At 38.5% G+C, this 26852-nt stretch overlaps 1 protein-coding gene across 1 annotated transcript in view; it reads right to left on the bottom strand.

The window, feature by feature from the left end:
* The window catches only part of LOC126298291 (tyrosine-protein phosphatase non-receptor type 14), a 186254-nt gene that overhangs the window by 117620 nt on the left and 41782 nt on the right, over nt 1–26852 (bottom strand). The window contains exons 8-11 of the mRNA XM_049989589.1: nt 26511–26599; nt 20878–21013; nt 14913–15005; nt 11690–11829 (exon numbers count right to left, since the gene is read on the bottom strand). Of these exons, the coding sequence (XP_049845546.1) occupies nt 11690–11829; nt 14913–15005; nt 20878–21013; nt 26511–26599 (458 nt within the window). The remainder of the gene's footprint in view (nt 1–11689; nt 11830–14912; nt 15006–20877; nt 21014–26510; nt 26600–26852) is intronic.

The following is a 26852-nucleotide window of genomic DNA, read 5'->3' on the forward strand; positions in this document are numbered from 1 at the left end:
ACCTGGGCTCTTCAGTAGCTGTGTACTCACCTGATGATGGCCGGACGTCTCTGGGCCGAAATATCGTGGCAGAATGTCGATGGGATCCGGCTGCATACCCGGAAATTATTAGAAGAACAAATACACCGGGAAAATTTCAGAAGTCACAAGTGGTATTCTGCAGGTTAAAGAACTCAGTGATCAGGTTTTTGGCAATGTGCAAAAGCACTGAAAACTGCAGATTCCACACCCATCAGTTGGTCTGTGGTGGACCAGAATGCTAGAAAGCCATTTTGAAATTGTGATAAATGTCGTCCGATTTCCAGGCACCAACACAGTCACATGTCTACCATTCTTTCAAATAACTTACACAGCCCACTCATTAGAGAGACTGATTAATAATTAGACAAAATTTGTGAGTCTTTTCCCAGTTTCAGGATAGGAATAACAATATCCTTCCCCTATTGGGAGGGAAATACCTTTGTCACCAAATATGACTGAAAAACCTGAGTGTATGCTTTATGCTGTTGTTTCTAAGATGTTTAAGCATCTGATTTTGGATATTATTATGTCCTGGGACTGTGTGTAGACACACTGCTAAAGCACTGGGGAACTCCCATTCACTAAGTGGAACACTGTATGATACGATGCCTTGGGCATGGAAGGGTAAACAGTTTTGCTCTGCCTGGCATTTCCAGTTCAGGAAATTAGAATAGTAGTTATGGCATGCAGACATTTCAGTGAAGTGTGCCACAAGAAATTCAGCAACAACCTTGGAATCAATACAGATGTTGCCATTGAAGGAGATACCAGCAACTACAGTAGACAGTTGATAGCCACAAAGCCAATGGAGAAGTGTGTGGGCCCTCATAAATGATATGTACTGTTCCCAACACTCCTATTTCCTCCTTTTTATTAGAAACTGTGCCTTTGCTCGAAATCCCTTGAAAGCTATTAAATTTTCCATGGCTGGAGTGCCATCCTACACACACTAATAATTGCAGCTATTTGTTTAGACCATGGCACTGGTTTCCTGCTGTAGGTGGGGAGTGGGGTTAAGAAGAGGATATTGTTGCTTCCACAGCACGTATAATCATATCAATAGTATCTTGTACAACTCCTTCCATATAATTCATTTGACTGACTTCAAAAGAAGCTTTAGAGGTGAAATCTTGTCAGTTGGTTTTCTGAAGTGACCAATGAGGTGCATGTTGCATTGGTTGGTGTTTGAAAAAGAGAGTGTGATAGGAAAGTGGTCAAAGTCACAGATATTGACATGGACTTCCACTGGATCAAAGTGGAGATGCTTGGGCTGTAGATTGTAATATCTATGGCTGAGTATGTTCCATGTTATATCCTCAAGTGTGTCACAGTCCTGAAGCGTCTGTGATAGGTTAGCATTCAAAGTTTGGATCAGGGAGATCAATTTCTCATTTTCTCTACCACACAACTTCTTCAAAAGCTATTCTCAGTATTTCCAAAGAAAGACAGTGGCTCTGATATTGCAACAGATTCTCCACAGATTCTGGTGCATAGTAACACCTGGGCAATCTGTCCTGGCCTGACTTTCATCGCATGACATGACGAAAGGCAGATACATCATAGAGTTGTAAGTATCTTCACTGAAATCTTGTTTTATGACTGCTAAGATGGCCGTGTTGACACGGCCACCTGCATGGTTGTGTTTGATCCATTTCATTACAGGTTGTATGCCCTGATTCCATCCACTCCAATTGGAGGCTCTCCCCATGCACACCACTGTAATGGCTAAGACTACCTGGCTTAGCACCCATTTCTAGGAGTCTGGTACTCCAGAGTGGACAGCCATCTACTCCTTGGCATAAATGGGGAAGTTCTTTTTGCCATATTCGGTGTTGTATTTCTTTTTGTATTCAGTAAAGCTGCATGTCCTCGGGAAAAATTACGGCTGTAGTTTCCCCTTGCTTTCAGCCGTTCGCAGTACCAGCACAGCAAGGCCGTTTTGGTTAATGTTGCAAGGCCAGATCAGTCAATCATCCAGACTGTTGCCCCTGCAACTACTGAAAAGGCTGCTGCCCCTCTTCAGGAACCACACGTTTGTCTGGCCTCTCAACAGATACCCCTCCGTTGTGGTTGTACCTACGGTACGGCCATCTGTATCGCTGAGGCACGCAAGTCACAGCTAACACTTGGTTTAAGAATCATGAAAGAAGGTTGTATACGTGGAAGAACCCTGGAGATACTAAAAGGTATCAGATAGATTATATAATGGTAAGACAGAGATTTAGGAACCAGGTTTTAAGTTGTAAGACATTTCCAGGGGCAGATGTGGACTCTGACCACAATCTATTGGTTATGACCTGTAGATTAAAACTGAAGAAACTGCAAAAATGTGGGAAATTAAGGAGATGGGACCTGGATAAACTGAAAGAACCAGAGGTTGTACAGAGTTTCAGAGAGAGCATAACGGAACAATTGACAGGAATAGGGGAAAGAAATACAGTAGAAGAAGAATGGGTAGCTCTGAGGGATGTAGTAGTGAAGGCAGCAGAGGATAAAGTAGGTACAAAGACGAGGGCTGCTAGAAATCCTTGGGTAACAGAAGAAATATTGAATTTAATTGATGAAAGGAGAAAATATAAAAATGCAGTAAATGAAGCAGGCAAAAAGGAATACAAACGTCTCAAAAATGAGATCGACAGGAAGTGCAAAATGGCTAAACAGGGATGGCTAGAGGACAAATGTAAGGATGTAGAAGCTTATCTCACTAGGGGTAAGATAGATACTGCCTACAGGAAAATTAAAGAGACCTTTGGAGAGAAGAGAACCACGTGTATGAATATCAAGAGCTCAGATGGCAGCCCAGTTCTAAGCAAAGAAGGGAAGGCAGAAAGGTGGAAGGAGTATATAGAAGGTTTATACAAGGGCGATGTACTTGAGGACAATATTATGGAAATAGAAGAGGATGTAGATGAAGACGAAACGGGAGATACGATACTGCGTGAAGAGTTTGACAGAGCACTGAAAGACCTGAGTCGAAACAAGGCCCCTGGAGTAGACAACATTCCATTAGAACTACTGACGGCCTTGGGAGAGCCAGTCATGACAAAACTCTACCAGCTGGTGAGCAAGATGTATGAGACAGGCGAAATACCCTCAGACTTCAAGAAGAATATAATAATTCCAATCCCAAAGAAAGCAGGTGCTGACAGATGTGAAAATTACCGAACTATCAGTTTAATAAGCCACGGCTGCAAAATACTAACGCGAATTCTTTACAGACGAATGGAAAAACTGGTAGATGCAGACCTCGGGGAGGATCAGTTTGGATTCCGTCGAAATGTTGGAACACGTGAGGCAATACTGACCTTACGACTTATCTTAGAAGAAAGATTAAGAAAAGGCAAACCTACGTTTCTAGCATTTGTAGACTTAGAGAAAGCTTTTGACAATGTTGACTGGAGTACTCTTTTTCAAATTCTAAAGGTGGCAGGGGTAAAATACAGGGAGCGAAAGGCTATTTATAATTTGTACAGAAACCAGATGGCAGTAATAAGAGTCGAGGGGCATGAAAGGGAAGCAGTGGTTGGGAAAGGAGTGAGACAGGGTTGTAGCCTCTCCCCGATGTTATTCAATCTGTATATTGAGCAAGCAGTAAAGGAAACAAAAGAAAAATTTGGAGTAGGTATTAAAATTCATGGAGACGAAGTAAAAACCTTGAGGTTCGCCGATGACATTGTAATTCTGTCAGAGACGGCAAAGGACTTGGAAGAGCAGTTGAACGGAATGGACAGTGTCTTGAAAGGAGGATATAAGATGAACATTAACAAAAGCAAAACGAGGATAATGGAATGTAGTCAAATTAAATCGGGTGATGCTGAGGGAATTAGATTAGGAAATGAGACACTTAAAGTAGTAAAGGAGTTTTGCTATTTAGGAAGTAAAATAACTGATGATGGTCGAAGTAGAGAGGATATAAAATGTAGACTGGCAATGGCAAGGAAAGCGTTTCTGAAGAAGAGAAATTTGTTAACATCGAATATAGATTTATGTATCAGGAAGTCGTTTCTGAAAGTATTTGTTTGGAGTGTAGCCATGTATGGAAGTGAAACATGGACGATAACTAGTTTGGACAAGAAGAGAATAGAAGCTTTCGAAATGTGGTGCTACAGAAGAATACTGAAGATAAGGTGGATAGATCACGTAACTAATGAGGAGGTATTGAATAGGATTGGGGAGAAGAGAAGTTTGTGGCACAACTTGACTAGAAGAAGGGATCGGTTGGTAGGACATGTTTTGAGGCATCAAGGGATCACAAGTTTAGCATTGGAGGGCAGCGTGGAGGGTAAAAATCGTAGAGGGAGACCGAGAGATGAGTACACTAAGCAGATTCAGAAGGATGTAGGTTGCAGTAGGTACTGGGGGATGAAGCAGCTTGCACAGGATAGAGTAGCATGGAGAGCTGCATCAAACCAGTCTCAGGACTGAAGACAACAACAACAAACAACATTTCTTTTTGCCATATTTGGTGTTGCATTTCTTTATGTCACATTCGGTACTGTGTTTTTTCCCCATATTTGGTGTTGCAATTTTTTTTGCCACATTTAGTGTTGCATTTTTTTTTTTTGGCCATATTTGGTGTTGCATTTTTTGCCGCATTCGGTCTAACATTTTTACCATATTTGGTGTTACATTTTTTGCATATTTGGTGCTGCATTTTATGTTGCCATATTCAGTGTTGTGTATTTTGTCAAATTAGGTTTTTTCTGCCTCATTCATTGTCATTTTTTGCCACACAAATCACAAATTCATGAGATCTGTTACAAATCACCTACTACACATTATTTTACTAAAAACTGCCTATTCCACATTTCGTAAAATTTTACTGCCCCTAGTTATAAGAGATTCAGTTATGATGTGGAGTGCTGGAGTGAATTGTCCATGGTACTCTATAGCAAAGTATGCAAAGCAAAGAATATAGTACTCCACAGCAAAGCATAAAATATGCACAAGGATTTAGGGAAATTGAAGAAATCAGTGTTGCGACTGTTGTTACAATGCCAGTGGATATAGTTTAAATGGACAGTGAGTGATTAGGTTAAGAGTTAGGTTCTGTAAGACTGCATAAAAGTGCATACATCTCATGACAACGCAAATTAACCCCTTAACATAAAACCAAAGTTATCTTGTTTTTATTATTTAAAATGCTGAGTACACTTGGGCAACTTAGGAAGAGACCTTCGGTAAAAAATAAAAAAACCCTTACATCCATTTCAGCACTGATAGCTACGTGTTTGGATGCTAGAGAGCATCTAGTACTGCACTTGTAGCCTGGCTGTCATGTTTTGGTTGATGTGGTGGCCACTAGATATCATCTTTACTGTGAGCAGCTTTGGATACTCAACAACAAAATGTGCACTTTCAGACTCTCTCCTATATTTCTGTTTAGACAATGCTTTTCATAAAGAATAGCTATAGTCATCCTGAATTTGACACTGAATTTAGCTCCACAGAAAGTGAAGAAGAATGTGGTTACTTCATTAGAGACTGAAAGTGATGACAATTTGTCAGCTGAGAGACAAGTGCTTGCCATCGGTACGAGATAAATATATCCACTGTGCTCCAGTCAGTTCCTCTAAGACACATGTACACAGGGAAATGTCGTGGAATACATGGTTAGACTTCATAGCTGTACAGATACCAAAAAATGACTTCAAATTTCAGGATACTATAGTCAAAGTCCAGAGCATGTGGTACTTGGGATTTTGTTATTAGTGATCTTCAAATTTTTGTAACTCATTATTTTGAGTCTTTATATGGCTATATGTAATGTCACATATTACAGGATACTTTTAATCAATAAAAAATTATTTTTTCAAATATCATTTGAAAAAAAGTTGTTGAGTTGAGGGGTTAAGACAGTCACATTTAAATTTGAGTCTGGCAATTAATTATGAGTACAACATTTTACTACTGCAGTGCCTCACTTGTGAAAAAGTAGGGTTCCAGAGTACTGAGGCAGAACACTGTTACTGATGTACATAATTTTCTGACCACCTCCACCATGGCCCCAACAAATAGCAGTGCTTCTGAGCTTCAGCAGAAAAAAATAATATCAACTAAAAAGAAGTATTAAATTTTCCATCCTTTCAAAATGTACTACAATACAGCCTGAATCAGAGCCTGCAACGACACTGCTTCATTGTTAACATTTTCATATCATCTGACAGTTAAAAGAAGAAGGTGGGCTTTACTTTCTTTCAGTAAATTTCTGATGAAAACATTATGCACAGAACACAATATTAGGTTTTTAAATCTGTTACAACATGTATATGATAATGACAATGAGCAAATGTATAGGTTATCAAACCACAAAGATTTTTTGACGTGTGAGTATTTCCTTGACACTATAAGCCCATTGGCCAGACCGCATGGTATTTACCTCTAAAGTTGTCTGTGGTCTACCTAATCCCTCATATGAATGTAACGGGCAAGCACTGAGAGAAGAAATGCGTGCTAGAGGTAACATATAATTGTCCGTAATGTCAAATGTTAAGAGAGAAAATTTGCCAATACGAATACTCTAGCACCAATACTATGTGTTTCAGGGGAACCAGCTGAAAAACATTGGTAATTTAGGCTTGGCAATGGGTAGGTCTGCTTGAATCAGAACCTGGGTCTAGCTCACAGCACAGATGTTATGGTGACACTGCCTCCTTGCAGTTACCTTACAGCCAATGCCCTGATTTTTGTATGATGGCCAGTGATTACAAGTTGTCCTCCCCCCAAGGTCCACTCCTTCCACAGGATGACTTTTCGAGGCTAGTTTTTGAGGTGGTGTGTGGACCTGGTGGTTGGTGGGTACATCAGACTTGAATAGCAACAAACTAAGTAAATGCTTAGAGATGAGACCTTAGTTTCTGCTCAGGGTGAACCAGTGCCTCTTTTAAAATGGAAAACAATTAACATAAAACTTACCAATCACAGCACTGCAAAAATATGTGGCTAGTGCACGTATAAAGCAAGTTTGGGAATGGCACCATTTATAGACAGAGCATGATGCTGGACAGACTGGGAAGATCATATGTATATCACACTTCATGATGAATATTTGGTTGAAATTGACCAACAGTGATGAATAAAACATATTACGTCAATAACAGCTAGCCTCTGTGGAACCATTACCTCTTTTAATCAGTAATAGTAGCAAAATCATCTACGAACTTAGGCAAATACTGCTCATTACAGAACTCTTTAAAATCTTTATGGCATCACTGCGAAGCTTGCAATTCAGTGGCTGTTCAAAATATTCAGTTCCGTGCCTCACACAACAGAAATCCACGAAGAAAAAAAAAAAAAAAGACTACTTATACTGTCATCCCACGCATCCCTCATATCAGCAACAGTTGTAATGAAAACTCTCTACACATTTCCTTGCTTTCACTCATATGAGCTTAGTGTGTGCTAATCTACACTTTAACCTTCTCTGTGATCTCAAAATAAACATCGATGGCCACCAACAATTAATTTCAGCTCTCTATTCCATTTTGATCACTGTTTCATCTCATCAAGCCACTGTCTACTTCTGATCAATACAGACAAGTAAGATGTTTTTCGTCAATGCCTATGTAGAACTATGCTTCAAATGAGAAATAATCAAAATATAACAAATAAAACACCTTCAAATGGTTTAATGAGCAAATATTACAAATTAGAACATTGTAGAAAAACTTAAGGTTGCAAGAAGAAAGAAGATGAACATAAGAATGAGAGAAAAAAGTTTTTTAAGAATTGCATATGAACATTCATGAATTAATTAAATCCTTTAAACAATGTCAATAAAGTTTATAAATAAATGGACAGAAATTCAACAACTCATACAGTAGAAGAAATATGTACATGCATTATATAATTTACTACTTGTACAAGGTGTACAACTTTGCTTCCGACGTTTGCCAATAGGTGGCAACAATGGTAAGTAACGGTCAAAAGAAACACATCGCAGACATCAGGCAGTTAGCTTGGACCTCGGTCAACTTAACCTCATTCAAACATTAGTCGATTTGTGTCTGCATCATAAAGTTATTCTTGATTGAAAATGTCAGTTTATTACTGAAGAGTTGAATAAAGTTACCAGCATCCCTTTCATTTTGCTCCACACCTTTTGTGCCCTACAACAGTAATGACTGTACTTTTATTTCTGGCTGGCATATTTACAACAATATCACTTCATCAGAGGCTACAGGCTTCAAGACCTTTGGATCTCCTGTTACAAATGCTTGGTCATTGTAATGAAACTTGTGAATGTCCATGATTCTGATGCATTCCTGTAACTATTCTCATAAATAAATTATCTGCAACTGTTGTGGTATTGTTCTCGAAAGGTTACCATTGGGCTAAGTTGGATTGGTCAAAACACTGTGAGGTCATAATGAGGAAGTATAATCAGGTTACTGGGAAAAGATACTTCACACTGACTATATATTTTGACATTAACTTGATCCGCCATATGCATTATTTATATTATTAGCCCTACTTACATACAAATCTTGGACTTAACCCTTTCATGTAACATTATTGGTTACAATACATTCAGATCAGCTTGAGACAGATAATTAAACCATAGCCACAGTGTTACTAATATATGCATAAGAAGGCATGTCATTTACATACACCAACAGCTGCAGCATAGCAGCTAGCACACTAGTTTATACTCAATTGTCAGTTACTTCCAAATAGTCACTACTGATATGCAATTTAGCAGCAAGGTTATTAAACATGTATCTTACAGTCTCACTCTATTCTGTACTCCGTTTTTATTGCTTTCGATTTTAGTGGTCTCCAGAAAGACTTTGAAAACCAGATATAATGAAAAGCCACATGAGATGGCTTACATGTATATGTGTCATAACTGAGGAGACAGGACTCACAAGAAGTTACATCATTCTCCCAGTTCCTGCTTGACGAAATTATTGCAGTTCCTATAGCACTCTTATTTTGTATTTCTACAGGCACCTGCAGTAATGATGACACATTTTTCTCAGGAACCTAATTGGAAGACTGTGCTAAAGATAACTTTCTTTCAATCTCAGTCCACACTGATAATGAGTTATTGGAATATTCATGCATTTTACATGACCTTCTACAAAATTTTCATGTAAAATGTGATTTACCAATGCTATATGAAATTGTTTAACCATAAAGCTCATATTAGATATTTAATTGCTTTTTGCTTAAAACATAGCATAATTATATTTTTGTAGTAAGAAATGAAACTGTATTTCAGAAAAGTGTCACAGAAACATATTTTTATTGTCTACATGGCTGAGCTATCCAAGTGCGAAGCAAAGAGCAGCTCAGTTTTAAAACACCCATAAAGATTATAACATATTTTACATGAGGGACGCAGTTTGAATTAGTTAAAGTTGTTGAAATTGCAATATATACTCTATACACAAAAGTGTTCACTTTTAAGAACAAAAACCGTTGGGAATAGGCTACTTATCATATTCAATGCATGTAACGAAATATGTTGTCCCTGTAAAATTAAAATGAATTACATGTTTTGTCCCTGAACTTCAGTTGATCATTAGGAACAGCACTTTCACCTTGTTAATATTGCAATAACTTGGCAGTTTTTCAGTCCACATTGCCTCAATAAGTCACATATGAAGACTGACTGATACCAACACAAAATTTATCAGTAATCTTCAAATGTGAAATGTTATTGATTTTACGCATGTGTGATGATAATTCTTTCAAATGAAAGGTCTCTCTTACTATTGGAATTCCACTTCCTCTAATATGCTTTTCAGTTATGTAATCACAAAAAACCATGATAAAATGAACATTACAGTTAACAGTGAAAAATTCATTTATATAGTCTTGAAGTTCTTTCAACTTGGTACTTTATTCTGATATTTTCCAAATAGTCTCTTAGTGTGACATTGGGTGACATGATATAGCCTTTAGTAATGGATTTTGCAACTAATGGACATTATTTACATGAAAACATAATGAGAAAGTTTATATACAATTACCAAAATTATAGAAACACCAATTTTCTGAGGAAACAGCAATTCTGTAGACTGGTGGCATTCACTGTGCGCACACTGTGACTTATTTGTTACTGCAATTGAGGTAGCTCACTTTTCAGTAAACTAAGCAGTGTATTACATGTTTGTCCATGCATCTTATTAACTTCTAAAGAGAGTACAGCACTGGAATATAGTTACTTGAAGAATGTCTGGCATCATGTTAGATTTATGACTTGCAACAATGGTGGTGATTGGACATGTGACTATGGCAAGGCAAAAACATCAGCACTCCATAATAATGAACGAAAATTAACACTCAATCTAATGACCTGTGAATACTGATTACTGTAAAGAACTGTGGAGCCAATGTAAAAGAAGTGATGTCACAACATTATTAGTACAGTGAATTCTAACACAAGCAGCAACTTTTAAAAATCTGATCACCCCCAAAAACATCAGTGTGCCACATACAGTGCTGAGCCTTTGTAACATGCACCAATGACAGACATTTCGTGCTTTATGGCACTAACTAAACAGCAAGGTCAAATTGGAAATTTGTGGTAAGTTCCTATGGGACCAAACTGCTGAGGTCATCGGTCCCTAGGCTTACACACTATTTAATCTAACTTAAATTAACTTACTCTAAGGAAAACAGATACATCTATGTCTGAGGGAGGACTCGAACTTCCGACAGGGGAGCCGCGCAAACTGTGGCAAGGGGTCTCAGACAGTGCAGATACCCCGCACAGCCAAACAGCACGGTCATCAGCATACTATGTACCAGTGATGACTGGGAGACATTAATATGAACCACCCTCCACCTTGTTTCAAACAGATCTGATTTATGGCTAGTGGATGCCCAAAGAAGCATTGGCATCAGACTATCAATTTCTTGGCACTAAACATGATGTTAGCTCTGTTATGTGTGAGCAATTAGCTTACATCAGTCTATTGGTTTTATTATGTCCCTGCAAGAATAAATTATAGCAACAAATTATGTGGACACACTCCTTATACCCACATTTTATTCATCAACAAGAATAATTTCCTCCCACATAAGAATGCTCCAGTTCAAAAGGCTACAACCACTCAGGTGCAGTTTTAGGAACATAGCAATGACCTGAAACATTTCTCACAGGCTGCTCAATTGTCTGCCTGAGCAGTATTGATTACTACTGGTGGCTTGGTTTAAGAAATAAGAATCCAGTACAGATTTCCTTCCTTACAGTTGCTGGAACTACATGGACAATGGTATAAAATTCCTCTGGAAACAACAGATTAGTTGTATGTTAAAATTCTGCAGCAAATCATAGCCGAATGATAAACTAAACGTTGTCCCATCACATATCAATAATTTTCACTGGCGTGTTTACATTAATTTCAAAAGCATCTTGGGATTAAAATTACTTGTCAAAGCGAGTAACTTCAGGCTGAAATAAATTGTAGGAGATACTGTAACTGCAATGGTTGAAAACATTCACTCAAGCAGTTTTCATAATTACCTGTGAAATATGTAATTCCTTGGCTTAAATTACACTTATGATCAAACTGTCAAACTAGATTGTTTTATTGCCATCTCTGCACTTACACTCTGACCATGTGTGTCTAACAAGTAATGGTAAGTGGTCTGCAAAAAATACAATAAACTGATGAGACTCTTACTTGGAGGCTTGTACTATTACCAGGAAACATACCTCAGTTTTTCAACCTCTGTGTGTTTTGTGAGGTCAAGGCAAGAGGTTGACTGAGCACGTTGCACTGCTGACTGAATTCTCCAATTTATGCCTCCATCATGACAGTCTAAGTCCTCCTGACTCTCAGATAGATGTGAATCCTGAAATTGGGCACAACAAAACATATGTAAGCACTAATTCTCATGGTAAGTATATTGATTTCAAGGAAATACACATCACTGATACAAATAGAGAACAACAAAAACATGTAAGTACACAGAAACCACAACGATTCGATAGTTACAGTGGGAGGAGCACTAACAACTTCATTCTTGTGAAACACAACTATCTCTTTATTCACAGGAAGTGTTGAGTGCTGTCAACAAGGGATTTCAAATTGATTTCGTACTTCTAGATTTCCAGAAGTCTTTCAACTGTACCTCACAAGCAGCTTGTAATCAACTTTGTGCTTATGGAATACCATTTCAGTTATATGACTGTATTCACAATTTCCTGTCAGAGAGGTCACAGTTAATAGTAATTGGCAGAAACCAACTGAGTAAAACAGAAGTGATTTCTGGCATTCCCCAAGGTAGCGTTATAGGCCATCTGCTGTTCCTGATCTATATAAATGATTTAAGAGATAATCTGAGCTGTAGTATTGGGTTATTTGCAGATGATGCTGTCATTTACTACCTAATAAAGTCATCAGAAGATCAAAATAAATTGCAAAACAATTTACAAAAGATATCCACATGGTACAAAAGTTGGCAATTGATACTGAATAATGAAAAGTGTGAGGTCATCCTCATGAATGCTAAATGTAATCTGTTAAACTTTGGCTACACGATACATCAATCAAACCTGACAGTTGTACATTCAAGTAAATACCTAGGAAATACAATTACAAACAGCTTAAATCAGAAGGAACACACAGAAAATGTTGTGGGTAAGGTGAACCAAGGGCTGTGTTTTATTCGCAGAACACTCAAAAGATGCAACAGATCTACTAAAGAGACTGATTGCACTACACTTTTCAGTCCTCTTTCAAAGTACTGCTACGCAGTGTGGGAAATTTCATAATCAGCATACATTATACAATTTTTTGAACATTTGGGTAAAATATGTTTCTTATTTGCTTGGATGGGGAGATTGCAGTGTTCATTCAAGTAATCTAACCACTGAATACCTATCAAGATTTTAATAAGGTACTGTTACATAACCTGGCTGACTCTCCCAAGCATTAGGAAGAGATGGATACTAAATCTCAAGAATAGACGGTCTGTGATTTTTTACACATATCATTACACTGACTGATTCTGCCTAAAATTTACTGTAGGAAAATGACAAGATAATACAAAAGAAAAAAAATGCAAATCGTGTAAACTATACCAAAGAAAATCTGAGATATGCAATAAAAGCCGTCAATAATAGTCAATCCTTACAAAATGTCTCTCAAAATTACAGCATTCCTAAAATAATAACCATGCAACATGTCCAGTGAGCCTGGATTACATGCTGGTGGAAGCTAATGAAAGGAAGCTAGTTCTACATACTACAAAAGCTCAAACATTGGTTTTCCTTCCAATGCACCATATGTTTGGAAGTTTGCTTATAATTTAACCAAAATCCTTCATCTTCATCATAAATTTACTAAAGAAAAGTAAATTGCAAGTGTGTCCTCTCATGGAGAAACCACGATCTGTCTATCCGATTGTGAACACACAGTGTCTGATCAAATATAAGCAGATGAGCAAAGTAGAACACATCCTCAAGGAACAAACTATTATGATGCAGACTTTCAACAGACTCCAAAAGCATCCTATGGGTAAGACCCTCACCCAAATGTGACAGTGTCAACTGTGATACTAACATGTAGCACGGTAACTGTCGAAGTTTGATGCAAATCACAAGTTCCAAGTAGGCCTACATCTATTCCAGATTTCACAGCAGAAAAGCTTTTCAAACAAAAGTACCCCATGCACAAACTTGCAAAAAAAAAAAACTGTGGTGGCTCTGTTAACCTCTGTAGAACACTTTTCACTTGTAAAAATGAGGAGAAAATTTAAAAAAAAAAAAAAGAATTGCTCAAGTGACAAGACACTTACCTTAGTAAAGTTAGAAGATGAGGAGGAGAACACAAGTAAGGTTGAAAATAAAATAAAAACTGTACAAATGAACATTTTAGAAAAAAGTGCTCAAAAATACAGATGCTCATCTTCACCTAGTTTAGATGGAAAGCATGATTATACACTTGTTCAGTATCAAGAGGAAAGTGATACTGTTGAAGACAAAGAGCTGAATCTGTAGGATGTGGAGAAAGTTATAACACCAACAGAGTGGAGTGTATAACGTACAAGAATTGTTATCATGAAAACTACTCTTATTTTATACATATATACATGCCAGAGATGAAAAAGCACATTAAAAAAAGAAGAAGTGGCTGCAAAAGTCAGCTTATTGTCCACTAGAAGATTATTTCAATGATTCCTTTTATTAAAATCATTTATTCCTTGTGATCGTCTCTCTCACACTGCACTGGTCAACTCACACAGCTGGATGGAAGTATATGACTATGAATGTTTTGAAACATTGGCCACTTGGCCACCCCCCCCCCCCCCCCCCCCCCCCCCCAATCCTATACTGATTTCTGTATGCATCAGCAGTTCTATGATTAGCTAATGCTGCACCATCATAATCAGTAACACTGGACTATGAAGATAATTTATTTGTTATACTGCCTTTACATTTCAACAAACAAACTCGCATAAGCACATAATACAGTATACAATGAGAGGTACATGAAACATTTAGCATAAAACTAGCTATTTTAGTTTTGATAGTGAAAAAATAATTTTTAAGACTTCTTTTTTAAAATGACATCATGTTGTTTTTAACTGATGACATCATTTAAAAAGATTATAAAAGCTGTGGCCCCATATTACAAGAAAGTTTTATGACTATCATGCATCCAAACATTCTTCTCTGCCATTAACAGGCACAGTTACCATAGGGGAAAGTAGACTATCTGGACTTTTTTTTTGGTAAATAAAATGTTTTTTGTAAATAATCTTCACGCGTTTGCCACTTGATGACATTGTGCGAATTCCACAATATTTCCTTGGAGCAACTGTCTGACACCTTCAGGTGGTCGAACCTTGCTGGTGGCTAGGATTTTTTTTCTCCACTAGGATTCCTACAATCCACCATAAAAGTTGAACAGCTTCATTGAACTTTATCTTACCTCTATACCAGTCTGAAATAGTGTTACAGGCATGGAGTCATTGAAATTTTGGCACGGTTCTGTTGCTCCCTCATGCTGCATGTAGAATGTATGCTGGAAAATAAAATGAAACAGGATTTATTAGTGAAGCACAGAATGTAACCTATTACCTTTGTCATCAGATTATATTTTCTAGGAAGGAATACATGAAATGTTTAAAAGACTCTCAGAAAATTTTGAGAACTGCTGGATTCTAATCAATTATCATACTATGAATAAAGACTTATGATAACAGCATATTGTCTAATCTACTCCTGTAAGCTTCGACAATATGCACCTATTTATACATACCGAAAGGGCTCCTAGTGTTATGTTCTGTGGAGTGTTTTGTTAACTGCTGGCAATAGAGGTGAAATGGAAACAATTCTGTAAGTATATTATGACTGCATGATGGCCTCGGATGTGAATCATTGTCATTTCCTGAGTCAATAGTCATAGTCATAGTTCATAGTCAATCTTTCAGAGGTTCAACAAATTCAGATACAAAACAATCTGTACTACCAAAAAACTATTCATAAAATGATCAAAGAGTGTGTCCATTCTACCTAAAAGGACATTCAGTGCATTCACAGAGTCGGATCAGGAGCTGTCTATAAAATCTTATATTAAATTCTTCATGTGAGGAAGGTTTGCAGTCATCTAAATCAGAGTCCGTGTTAGGAGTTCCATCAACCAATATCTGATATTGTACATTTAAACTGCAGTGTGTCTTGTCTGCTCATATTTTAAAAAGTAGTCAAGGAGAAGTAAAACTTGGGCTAACATGATGTTCCACAAGTACATACCATTTCACATTGTGGCTAAAACAAATACATTTTTGAGGTTTACCAGATCTCCTCCCTCCCCTCCCCCCCCCCCCCCCCCTCTCTTACATCCATCTTATATACTGGATATGGGGCCATGTGACTTCTTCCTTTTAGAAAAATCACAAGACACCATCTGTGAGCATTACTTTGATTATGTGGAAGCACCAAGACAGTATTCCTCAAAAACCTAAACATGGCAATGTATTATTCAGCATCCACTGTGTTGCTGCTAAGACTTACAACATGACAAAGGATATTCTTAGATGTTAAATTTTTTGCAAAATAGCAATCTTAATTACTTTTACTAAATTTAGCTTTCAGTGTGAACCTCACAAAATCACAAATCAAAGACCATGAAAGAAAGTTGTTCCATTATTCTCAAGAGGTTTGAAATATGGATACTTACACTGAGGACACAAAAGTCATGGGATACCTTGTAATATCGTGCCCGACCTTCTTTTGTCTAGCATAGTGCAGCAACTCAGTGTGGCATGGACTCAACATGTCACTGGAAGCCCCTGCAGAAATACTGAGCCATTCTATCTCTATAGCCATCCATAGTTGTGAAAGTGTTATGTGTGCAGGATTTTGTGCACGAACTGACCTCTTGATTATGTCCCATAATGTTTGATGGGATTCATGTTAGGTGATCTGGGTGGCCAAATGTCTGCTCAAATTGCCCAGAATGTTCTTCAAAACAATCATGAAAAGTTGGGGCCCTGTGATATGGCATACTGTCATCCATAAAAATTCCACCAATGTTTGCGAACATGAAGTACATGAATGGCTGCAAATGGTCTCCAAGTAGCTAAACGATTTCCAATCAATGATAGGTTCATTGGGACCAGAGGGCCTGGACCCATTCCATGTACGTACAGCCCACAAAATTACGCAGCCACTGCCATCTTGCATAGTGCCTTTTTTTGACAACCTATGTCCATGGCTTTGTGGGGTCTGTGCCACACTCTAACTCTACCATCAGCTCTCGCCAACTGAAATCAGGATGCATCTGACCTGACCATGGCTTTCCAGTCATCTAGAGACCAACTGATATGGTCACGTACCCAGGAGAGTCACTGCAGGCGATGACATTCTTTTAGCAAAGGCACTCACGTCGGTCATCTGGTGCCATAGCACATAAACACCAAATTTTACCACACTGTCCTAATGGATATGTTTGTTGAACATCCAACATTGATTTCTATGGTTATTTCAAGCAGTGTTGCTTGTCTGTTAGCACTGCCAACTCTACACAAATGGTGCTGCTCTTGGTCGTTAAGTGAAGGGCGTCGGCCACCATGTTGCCCATGGTGAGAGGCAATGCATGAATGCATGAAATCTGTTATTCTTGGCACTCTCTTGACACTGTGGATCTCAAAATATTGAGCTCCCTAATGATTTCCAAAATGGGCTGTCCCACACATCTAGCTGCAACTACAATTCTGCGTTAAAAGTCTGTCAATTCCCTTTATTTGATCATATAATAATGTTGTAAACCTTTTCACGTGAATCACATAAGTGGAAATGATGGTTCCGTCAATGTTCCGCCCTTTTATACCTTGTGTATGCAATACTACTACCATCTGCATATGTGCATATTGTTATCCAATGACTTTTGTCACCTCAGTGTACACATGAATTGCATGATGCATAAGCTGTGTATTCCTAGCATTACTGGCAGTTGAGTTATGTATGATTTCTTCAGTTTCCAGTGCTAGTACAAAAATAATGTTTTAGTTCTTTTTCACTTAAAAACTAATACACTGTAAGTGAAAGAAATCTGGCAGATATCTGTTGAATTTTTGTTTCAAGGGACCTTCCAGAGTTTAGCCTTGCAGACTTCTTTGGTGAACTTGTAGCAAAAATATATAATAAGATACTCTTCATCTTCCAGTTGTTTTAGCCTCATCTGTAGGTACAGGGTGGTTACACATAAACATTAGCAACTAGTGCCAGTGTACCAGTGTAAACAGTAAAATATTTACTATATGGGTAACCATTTTTACAGGAATGATATTCATACTGTGCACTGCAGCATTTGCGTTGTCATGGCTTGCCACTAGGCATCGGTAATGTTATGGCAACATGAGGATAAAACCAAACATCAGTGTGCAGTTCAGTAGCACACAGTCAGCGTGGTTCTGAATAAGATGAACAGGGCTTTACTCGTAAAGCTTTTATGTCAAAACAACAATAGTGCTGCTACTCTTTGTGTACATCAATACATTAAAGGAATACAGAGGGGTCCTTTTTCTACACCAGGGTTGAAGAACAAGATTCAGAAGTTCAAAGCAACTGGTGATTTGGAAATTGCTCCTGGGAGAGGCTGATGTCAAATTGTGCCACAAATTATTGAAGAAATAACTACTGCCATGATTATGAACGCTGGAAGCAATATGTGATCTTCAAGCAGTGCACAAGGTGTGTCACGAAAGATGAACATACCATGGTCCACCATTTGAAAAATGCTGCAAACAATCGTGAAATTGTATCTCTAATATGGTCCCAGGTTGTCATGGAAGCAGATGGTTGTCACACTGAGCAACGTTTGTAACCTGGAATGTTAACATAATAAGCAACTAACAAATGCTACTCACTCATGTGGAAATCAAAACATGCTACATTCAATGGTTTATTCATTATTTCTTTTCTGCATGTCCTTGAAATGTTTCCACAAAGTTTCATTGTTGCAGGATCACTCAGTTTTCATAAGAGCCCTCTCTAGTAGTGAAAGTTTAATTGTAACCACCCTGTACAATGTCCCCGATGCAAAAGTTCCTTTCCGCTTGGTTTTGGGAACTGTAGTTTCCATTTACTTTTGTTGTTCTTCTGGACACACTGCTAGTTTGATATGTTTCACTGATTTGTGTCTTGTCTAATCCTATTTTTGAAAACCATACAGGAGAAGTAACAGCTGTGGATTTGCAGTCTGAACATAGGTCTAATAAAACCTGCAATGGCGGAACACTTAGGCACAGACCAATAGACTACCAACATTGTTGTGTGTCACAGCCTGGCTTTCACTGTTTATGATCAGTATCTAACTACGAAAACAGTATTAAAAAAATGACATGAAAGCCAAACTGCAACACAGGTGGGACCAGCTCCTCCATTAAATCCTTCAGCCATGCAACCCTCATAGTCTCTTGGACTGCCAGACCCTATTCTCCATCTACCTCTGCCACTGTTCGTACCACCAATCCCCACCTTTCCCCCTTCCCTGTTTCTTGACATAATTTCTTGTTTCCCAATTTGATAATTACAAATCCAGAGAACATCAATTTCAGCCTTTCGTAGACATTCATAGCTGTGCAACGCATACATGACAACGCTACACACAGAACCAACACAGTACTTGCTTAAAAGCAGAACCAAAAATAATGCTATTTGCATGTGGGGTAAGGTGGTAGAAGACTTTCACTGAGATCTAAGTACGTTGACAGGATTTTGTTTTCGAATTGCTATAGTGCAGAGTGAGGACACCACAATGTGGCAGTCCACTGCAAAAATAAACAAACTAGAACTATGACTGCCAGGGAGTAGATGAGCAGTGTAAAGAAAAAGATCCCACCTCCCTCTCGCACAGCAGCCAGCCTACATCTATTTTCTGTGAAAGCAGAACTGATACACAATCGCTTATGGTGTTGCAAGGGTCATAGTCGAACTCCATGATGGATCTGAATTAGTCTCTTGATTCATTACAAAATAAAAAAATGCACAACACAAAGCATTCGATAAAGGCTACTGCATAATTAATCGCTGAGGCCAACAACTGGTGTGGCACCAGATCATCTAGCACACTGATATGTTGTTGCATTCATGCACTTTTTAATTTACAAACACATTCTTACACATATTATCTCTGCAAATTGGGCTTCGGCAAATTGGGCATAACCTCCAAATAGAATTGTTGATTTACTGTCTGGTTTTCAGGGACAAATTTGGAGTGTACATTCCCTTCGACGAAAAAAAAAACGGATCAATATCGTTTTCACATTCGATTTCACTTGTCGAGCTTTTCTTGGTCAAGGTGAGCCAGGTGACTTCCATTGTGATGACTGTTGTTTACTTTCTGGATCATACCCACAGCACCATGATCATCTTTGAATGCGTCCTTCATTTTGAAACAGTCTTGAACGCGACAATCCCTTTGATCTCTGGAAAGAAACTTCAACACGAGTTTTGCTGCCACTCTTTGCATCCCCAATTTGATGGTCAAGATGCGCTGAATTAAGCTCCAGGACAACCCAGACAAGTTCTCGAGTTGGTCGATCTTCACTGATGAGATGACGGATTTTGTCTATGTTGTCTTTGCTTCGAGCAGTTGAAGGTCGACCAGAATGGGGTTGATCTTCAACCACCATTTCTCCCTTTTTAAACTGAGAAAACCATTTGTACAGTTGTGATTTACTAAGAGCGTGGTCTTTGTAGGCTGTCTGAATCATCGCAACAGTTTCTGCTGCGTTCTTGCTGAGCAAGAAACAAAACTTCACTGCTGCATGTTGTTCGTAAGAACTAGCCATTTCCGTGTGCCACTTCTGCACTGTACACACACTCAAAGAACTGCCAAAGAAACCACACTTCTCAATGTTGGGTGACGCCGTGTGGCAGAATGACCCAGCAGAACTCCTACTACAACCCTCTGGCGCCGCAACCTGCTACTACACATACACGATGTGCAGCATTACGATTCCGGTTACTTTTGGGTCCCCCCTCGTATAGTTTTTTTCGTCTCGAATATCTGTGGCTCAGTGACTCCATTCTACAGTGGTTGGTTATCTTAACTTGTCCTATTGTTCGTTTTTCAATGAGAATTAACCAATATTGGACAATTTTTCATATAATCTACACAGCAAATGTAATTCAGTTATGTTATGTTAGGTGAGACTGAAACAGCTCTGGAACATAAGTTATCTAACAATTTACATTTCAGCAAGTCCATAATAAATTTTCCCTTTATTTTAACACTAATAATTCCATGACTTGAACTTTGACTCTTGTCTTTCACAGGATACACTATTATCTATGGAAGTCTCGAATAGATATAGCATCACATATGACTAAAACAAGCTGTTAAATCATACAATTCATTTCTTACAATATATTACTGATTAAGTTACCTGATGAACACACATTCTCCAAACATATTTTGCAGATTCTGGATCAGTAAACTGAAATTGGACTGTTTCTCCTTCGTTTGGACATTCAATGCCAAAATAACGTTTGTGATTAATTACATTCTTAATGTCTTTCCATCTGAAAACAGTAAAACAACTACTACTATTGTGAACTCCACACAGCAACAACTAAACTCAGACAAAAGTTATAACACACAAATGAAGAAAACTTTTAAGAGCTCTTAAAGAAGTATGAGCTAAAACTAGAACACAATAAAAGTGAGTAGAATCACCTATTTACCATTTTAATAGAACAAAACCAGGAAGGGTTGGAAGAGAGAAATCAAACATCTCTGACAATATCTTAAGGCCTAGCAGTTAATAGCTCCTCAGGCCCAGAACAGCATTATTATTGTTGCAGTCAGACTGAGAAATACTTAATTTGTTGTGCAAGATAATTGCATTGACAAATGCGGTATTGTTAGCATTTAGTGAAACACATGAATCACTGGTCTGGTTTCTATCAGGGATAGAAGTTAACAAATATAGTATGTTGCATTTAGTCACTATCCATAATGGTACACTTTTGGAGTTCACCAAATATCAATACTTTTCTACAACTGTACCAGATGCATAGCTGCAACATCCTTTGGAAATTGCATTGCAGAAAATTATGATTATAAGCATGCTGTTCATCTGGCAATGTTTTAATGGTGCCTAGAGTAGTTAATGTGTGGCATTTCTTATTGAGTAAACTACTTGGATGACATAATTGAAACATGTTCTAAGTTACCAGAACATTCAAAATTTACTTCCAGCTTTCCAGTACATATAAGATGCTGACTTAAAGTGTAAGTGTAATTGGAGAAATGACCTTTTTTTATTTCAGGAAACTGTACAGGATAGTGGCAAACACACCATCTACTGAGGCATTTAACTGCTATAGACTACTGTCTGAGATAAAGCTTTTTGGGCCTACAAACACAAGTCTGCATGCTTGGCCACTGATGTTCTAATGAAAGAGTCTACAGTTGTAGCTGATGCCTCACAATATGGTGTAAGAGTTGTTCTAGTTCACAAAAACTTCAATTACACTGAAGAACCAATTGTATTTGATTACAAAATGTACACAATTTCTTTATAAATAAAAGAAGAAACTCTTACTATATCCACATAGTACAGCAAGTTCCATGATTATTTGAGGTGAACCCAGTTCCATTTCATTACACTTTGGGTTAGTTTCAAATCTCACAGTATTTTGTTCAAGAAAACCACTCAGTGTCAACAAAGGGCACTGTTGCTCAGCTTCTATGAATACAAAATACATTACAAGCCTATGAATTTAATATGCAATCACTATCACATTATGAGGACTACCAACAGCACTTGATCTGGAACAGGTACAAGAGGTCATGTACCCATGGCTAGTACATCTGCCAAAGCCACTCAGCTCAATCACATACTATCAAAAATAGCACCATTCGTGTACTAAGGTTGTCTAGGACCTACCTCTAAATAAAAGGTGAAGGAAGGACAGTCAGAGTTTAATGTCTAATCGATGATGGCATCATTAGAGACAGAAACCTAGCTCAAGATGAGGAAAGCATCGGAAGGGGAACTGGTTATGACCTTTCCAGAGGAATGATCCCAGCATTTGCCTGAAGCAATTTAGGTGGTGGTTATACGCTTGGCAGGGGCACATGACAAGATCTTTGGTGCCTGTACTAAAATAGTATGAGATGAGTGTGAATAATTAGTGCAAAATTACTAAAAACCAGAACTACAAGGAAAAACATACATAAAGGCAATTTAGGGAAATCACAGAAAAACAAATCTGGATGACCTGATGTGGATTTGAACGGCCATCCTTCTGAGTACAGTGTGCCATCCATATCACCAACTCGATTGGTCTCTCTAGGCACTCCTCATTGTGCACATACTATCATATTCGCCATTATTTTATTCGCCATTATTATTATCATCATCATCATCACCAGTAACCCATATATTTTATAAAGTAAAGCCCCCTGCAGTGTTTTTCTGGCTGTATGTGAAGTTAATCTCAGGAATTACAATAGGGACTTTGATATGGTTTTTATTAACAGACTGATTCATGATAGAGGTTTGTATATATAATATAGTACTGTTGTGAAAGACAAGTTATCTGATCACAGATACATACTGCTGCATATGAGAAATCATGACAGCTTGCTGGTAGCCTACAATTCTCAATGAAACACTTCCGCAAGTTCCAACAGTGGCCGAACGGTTTTAGGCGCTTCAGTCTGGAACCTCGTGACCTATGGCCGCAAGTTTGAATCCTGCCTTGGGCATGGATGTGTGTGATGTCCTTAGGGTAGTTAGGTTTAAGTAGTTCTCAGTTCTAGGGGACTGACGACCTCAGATGTTAAGTCCCATAGTGCTCAGAGCCATTTGAATTTGTAACGGTATTTGGAATTTTGTCTTAGCTCCATTCCAGCTACTTAGTAACGAGGAGGCCAAATGGTGAGGAAGTTTCAACAACCATGCTAAACACAAATCACAACAGAAGGTGCCGTAACAGTTTTCTCATGCACTTACAAGACCACACTTGCCTCATTGAGGCTGTACAAAACCTGCTCTACATGAAGCACCAGTCCACTCTAACACTGAACTTGGCTAGATATTCTGATAGACATCTGATATGGGTTTCAGTGACAATAACTTAACTGTGACTACTGAATATGACGATCTGTTTAGATACCAGAATGAGTTGCTTCCTTGAAAACCCACTCATTGGAAAGGGATGGATTTTTATATTTCTTAGAGATAGTCCCAGACCCTCTTTCACCTAACAGGGGCAATGTAGCCAATTTTGCAACAAGCACAGCCGCACATGTACGCTGCAGCAGCATCAGAGAAGTGCCACACACTGAGATGCCACCAGCGGTCCCCCACAGCCAACAGACAACAACGACAACTCTGTAGTGGGTCTATTTACTGAGTCCAGGATTTTTTCTCTGCCACTAACCGCCTCAACAAACAGTCAGCATAGGAATGGTCATTTTAAACCATATGTGCCATTTCAGAGATTGAGGGGAGATTAGTGCCCAGGCCTGAGAATGTTTCCAGAAGCCTGTCAGACCTCATGGATGCCTGCCTCATATGGGCAGCACCGTTGCAGCACTTTTAGTGTTACTGACATGTACAACACTATATGTGGAATATGCCCATCATTCACAACCATAAAGGAATACGATATACCCACTGTGGTCAGCTGCTCTGGCTCATCTGCCAAAAGTGCATGTCTGACAATTAGATTTCTACACAATCTTTGCTACGAACAACAACTTTCACCACAAATTCTATTTCATGTATTTGTGTTCTCAGCTGACTATCTTCTGTCGTTTCTGACCCTCCTCTTGCCTGGCCTCTTAGGGCATATAGTTTCCAATGAATCCTCGTGTGGTGCGAGTTGTATCTACGAGCAGTTATGTCTCAATTCTTTTATGCAATTAAAGGTATATTAACGAAAAATAGAATAAAGACAATAATCCATGCTGACAAAGAAATGTCATATCACTACCTAGAGATAAAGACAGAGGAGGGCATCAGTGGATGATGATCACAGAGAGGAGGAAAGAATGGGTAAAGAAACTAGGCATGAAATTCCAAAGGAACCTAACATTGCCTTTAATCAATTTAAAGAATAAATGATCCTGTTGGCAGAACACCTGCAACTGAGTGTTATAACAGAGGTTGAAAATACCGCTTCAGTTGTAAATTACTTTATTTTCACACGACTGGTTTTGGACTGTTATAAGTGCATCCTCAGGTGTTGTAGCTGTGCTGTGGCCCCCGAGCATCATGTGTACACATGGCGCTTGGAGACCAAGCACAGCTACGACACCTGAGGACGGGCTTATAACAGTCCAAAACCAGTCATGTGAAAATAAAGTAATTTACAACTGAAGCAGTATTTTCAACCTCTGCCAATTTAAAGAAATTGTAGAAAATCTAAATCCATATGCCCAAAAGGGAATTTGAAGCCCTGCTCCAAAAATCTGTGTCCAGTGTGAAAAATACACCACGAAGAACAACTTAAAAAATAAAATAAAAACTCTCATTAGTGCTTTCATCCTGCAGCTTGTCCCCCTGGTGGAACAACACTGGATGTACGAGGGTCGGTCAAAAAATAATGCCTCCCATTTTTTTTCTACTTAAAAAAATTAAGTTAAGTGAAAAATTTGAATTTGGCGCCATTCCTCAAACCTTCTTCTGCAATCCACTGCAGTAGTAACTTTATGTGTCAACAGGTGGCAGCACAGCAGATGTTTGTAAGATGGCCGACATCGATGTTCGTTTGAGACAACGTTGTGTGATTGAATTCTTGAATGCAGAAGGTGAAACGCCCATACGCATTCATGAAAGACTGAAGAAGGTGTATGGTGTTGTGACAGTGGATGTCAGCACTGTTAGACGATGGGTTCGTCGTTGTAAGGAAGCTGAAGGGCGAACACCGTTGACTGACGAAAAGCGGAGCGGCAGGCCGGTGAGTGCAGTGACTCCACACAACATTCAGCAAGTTGATGACATCATTCGTGGTGACCGTCGGGTGACTGCAGATGAAGTGTGTCGCATTATTTCTCTTAGTAAAGGCAGTGTGATCACGATTATTAAACAATTGGGGTACTCAAAAGTTTGTGCACGGTGGGTTCAAAGAATGTTAACGGATCAGAATAAAGAGGCAAGGAAAACAATAGCCTCCCAACACTTGCAGCGCTTCCGTTTGGAGGGAGATGAGTTTCTGAAAAAAATTGTGACCGGGGACGAAACATGGGTGCATTTTTTTGAACCCGAATCAAAGAGGCAGTCAATGGAGTGGCGTCACACAAGCTCGCCGAGGAAGAAAAAATTCAAAACTGTGCGATCGGCAGGGAAAGTTATGGCAATAGTTTTCTGGGATACAGAGGGTGTGATTCTGGTTGATTTTTTGGAGCAGGGATGCACAATAAATTCTGTTCAATACGTCACAACCCTCAAAAAACTTAAAGCACGTCTTCAGCGAGTTCGCCCAACAAAATCAATGGCAGATGTTCTTCTTTTGCATGACAATGCAAGACCACACACCAGTCGTCACACCTCTGACGAGATTGTCAAAATTGGATGGGAAGTTTTGCCTCATCCCCCATACAGCCCTGACCTGGCACCATCAGACTTCCATCTGTTCGGGCCACTAAAAGAAGCTCATCGTGGGATTCATTTTGAAGATGAGGAGGCCGTCAAAGCATCCGTGCGTCAATGGCTTAGGAAGCAGAGCTGTGATTTTTACCGTGCTGGGATACATGCCCTTGTTCAAAGATGGACCAAAACTGTAGAGATGGGTGGAGATTACATTGAAAAATGACAAAATGATCCTCAATGTTGTGGTTTTCAACCTATGTAATTGCATTTAAATTTCCTGACAATTAAACGTAGAAAAAAAAAAAAAATAGGAGGCATTACTTTTTGACTGACCCTCGTATATGTGTACATATTAACATTTGAATAATTTTAAAAATTAATGTCTTAAATTTGAAAAACATAATACAAAGATTGATACTTAACAATGGGAAGATAGAAGCGGTATTAAAACAGCTTCAGGCAATTTATCATACCTGTAAAACTTTGAAGAGTGTGCCTTTTCATAGCCAACAAGTATGCCATTGAGAGAGACGCCAATAATTACTTCTGCATTGCTTTCATCCTAAAATGTTAAAAAGCAGTTACAAGAAAAAATCAACTGTGAGAAATCTGCTAAAACTGTAAGGCATCTGACTGAATTAATAAATTCTTACAAATAAGTTTTTGACACTTAAATGATATTTTCTCTAGTTCCATCACATAGCTTTATTTTAAATTTACTAAACTGTATAGAAACTTTCATGAAGTGTGGTGTCATCTGTAATATGCATTGGGGGTTCCAAAGATGACACAACCAGAGGAATTATTAAAAGCGT

Source organism: Schistocerca gregaria, chromosome X (assembly GCF_023897955.1).
Source record: "Schistocerca gregaria isolate iqSchGreg1 chromosome X, iqSchGreg1.2, whole genome shotgun sequence".
Classification (NCBI taxonomy): domain Eukaryota; kingdom Metazoa; phylum Arthropoda; class Insecta; order Orthoptera; family Acrididae; genus Schistocerca; species Schistocerca gregaria.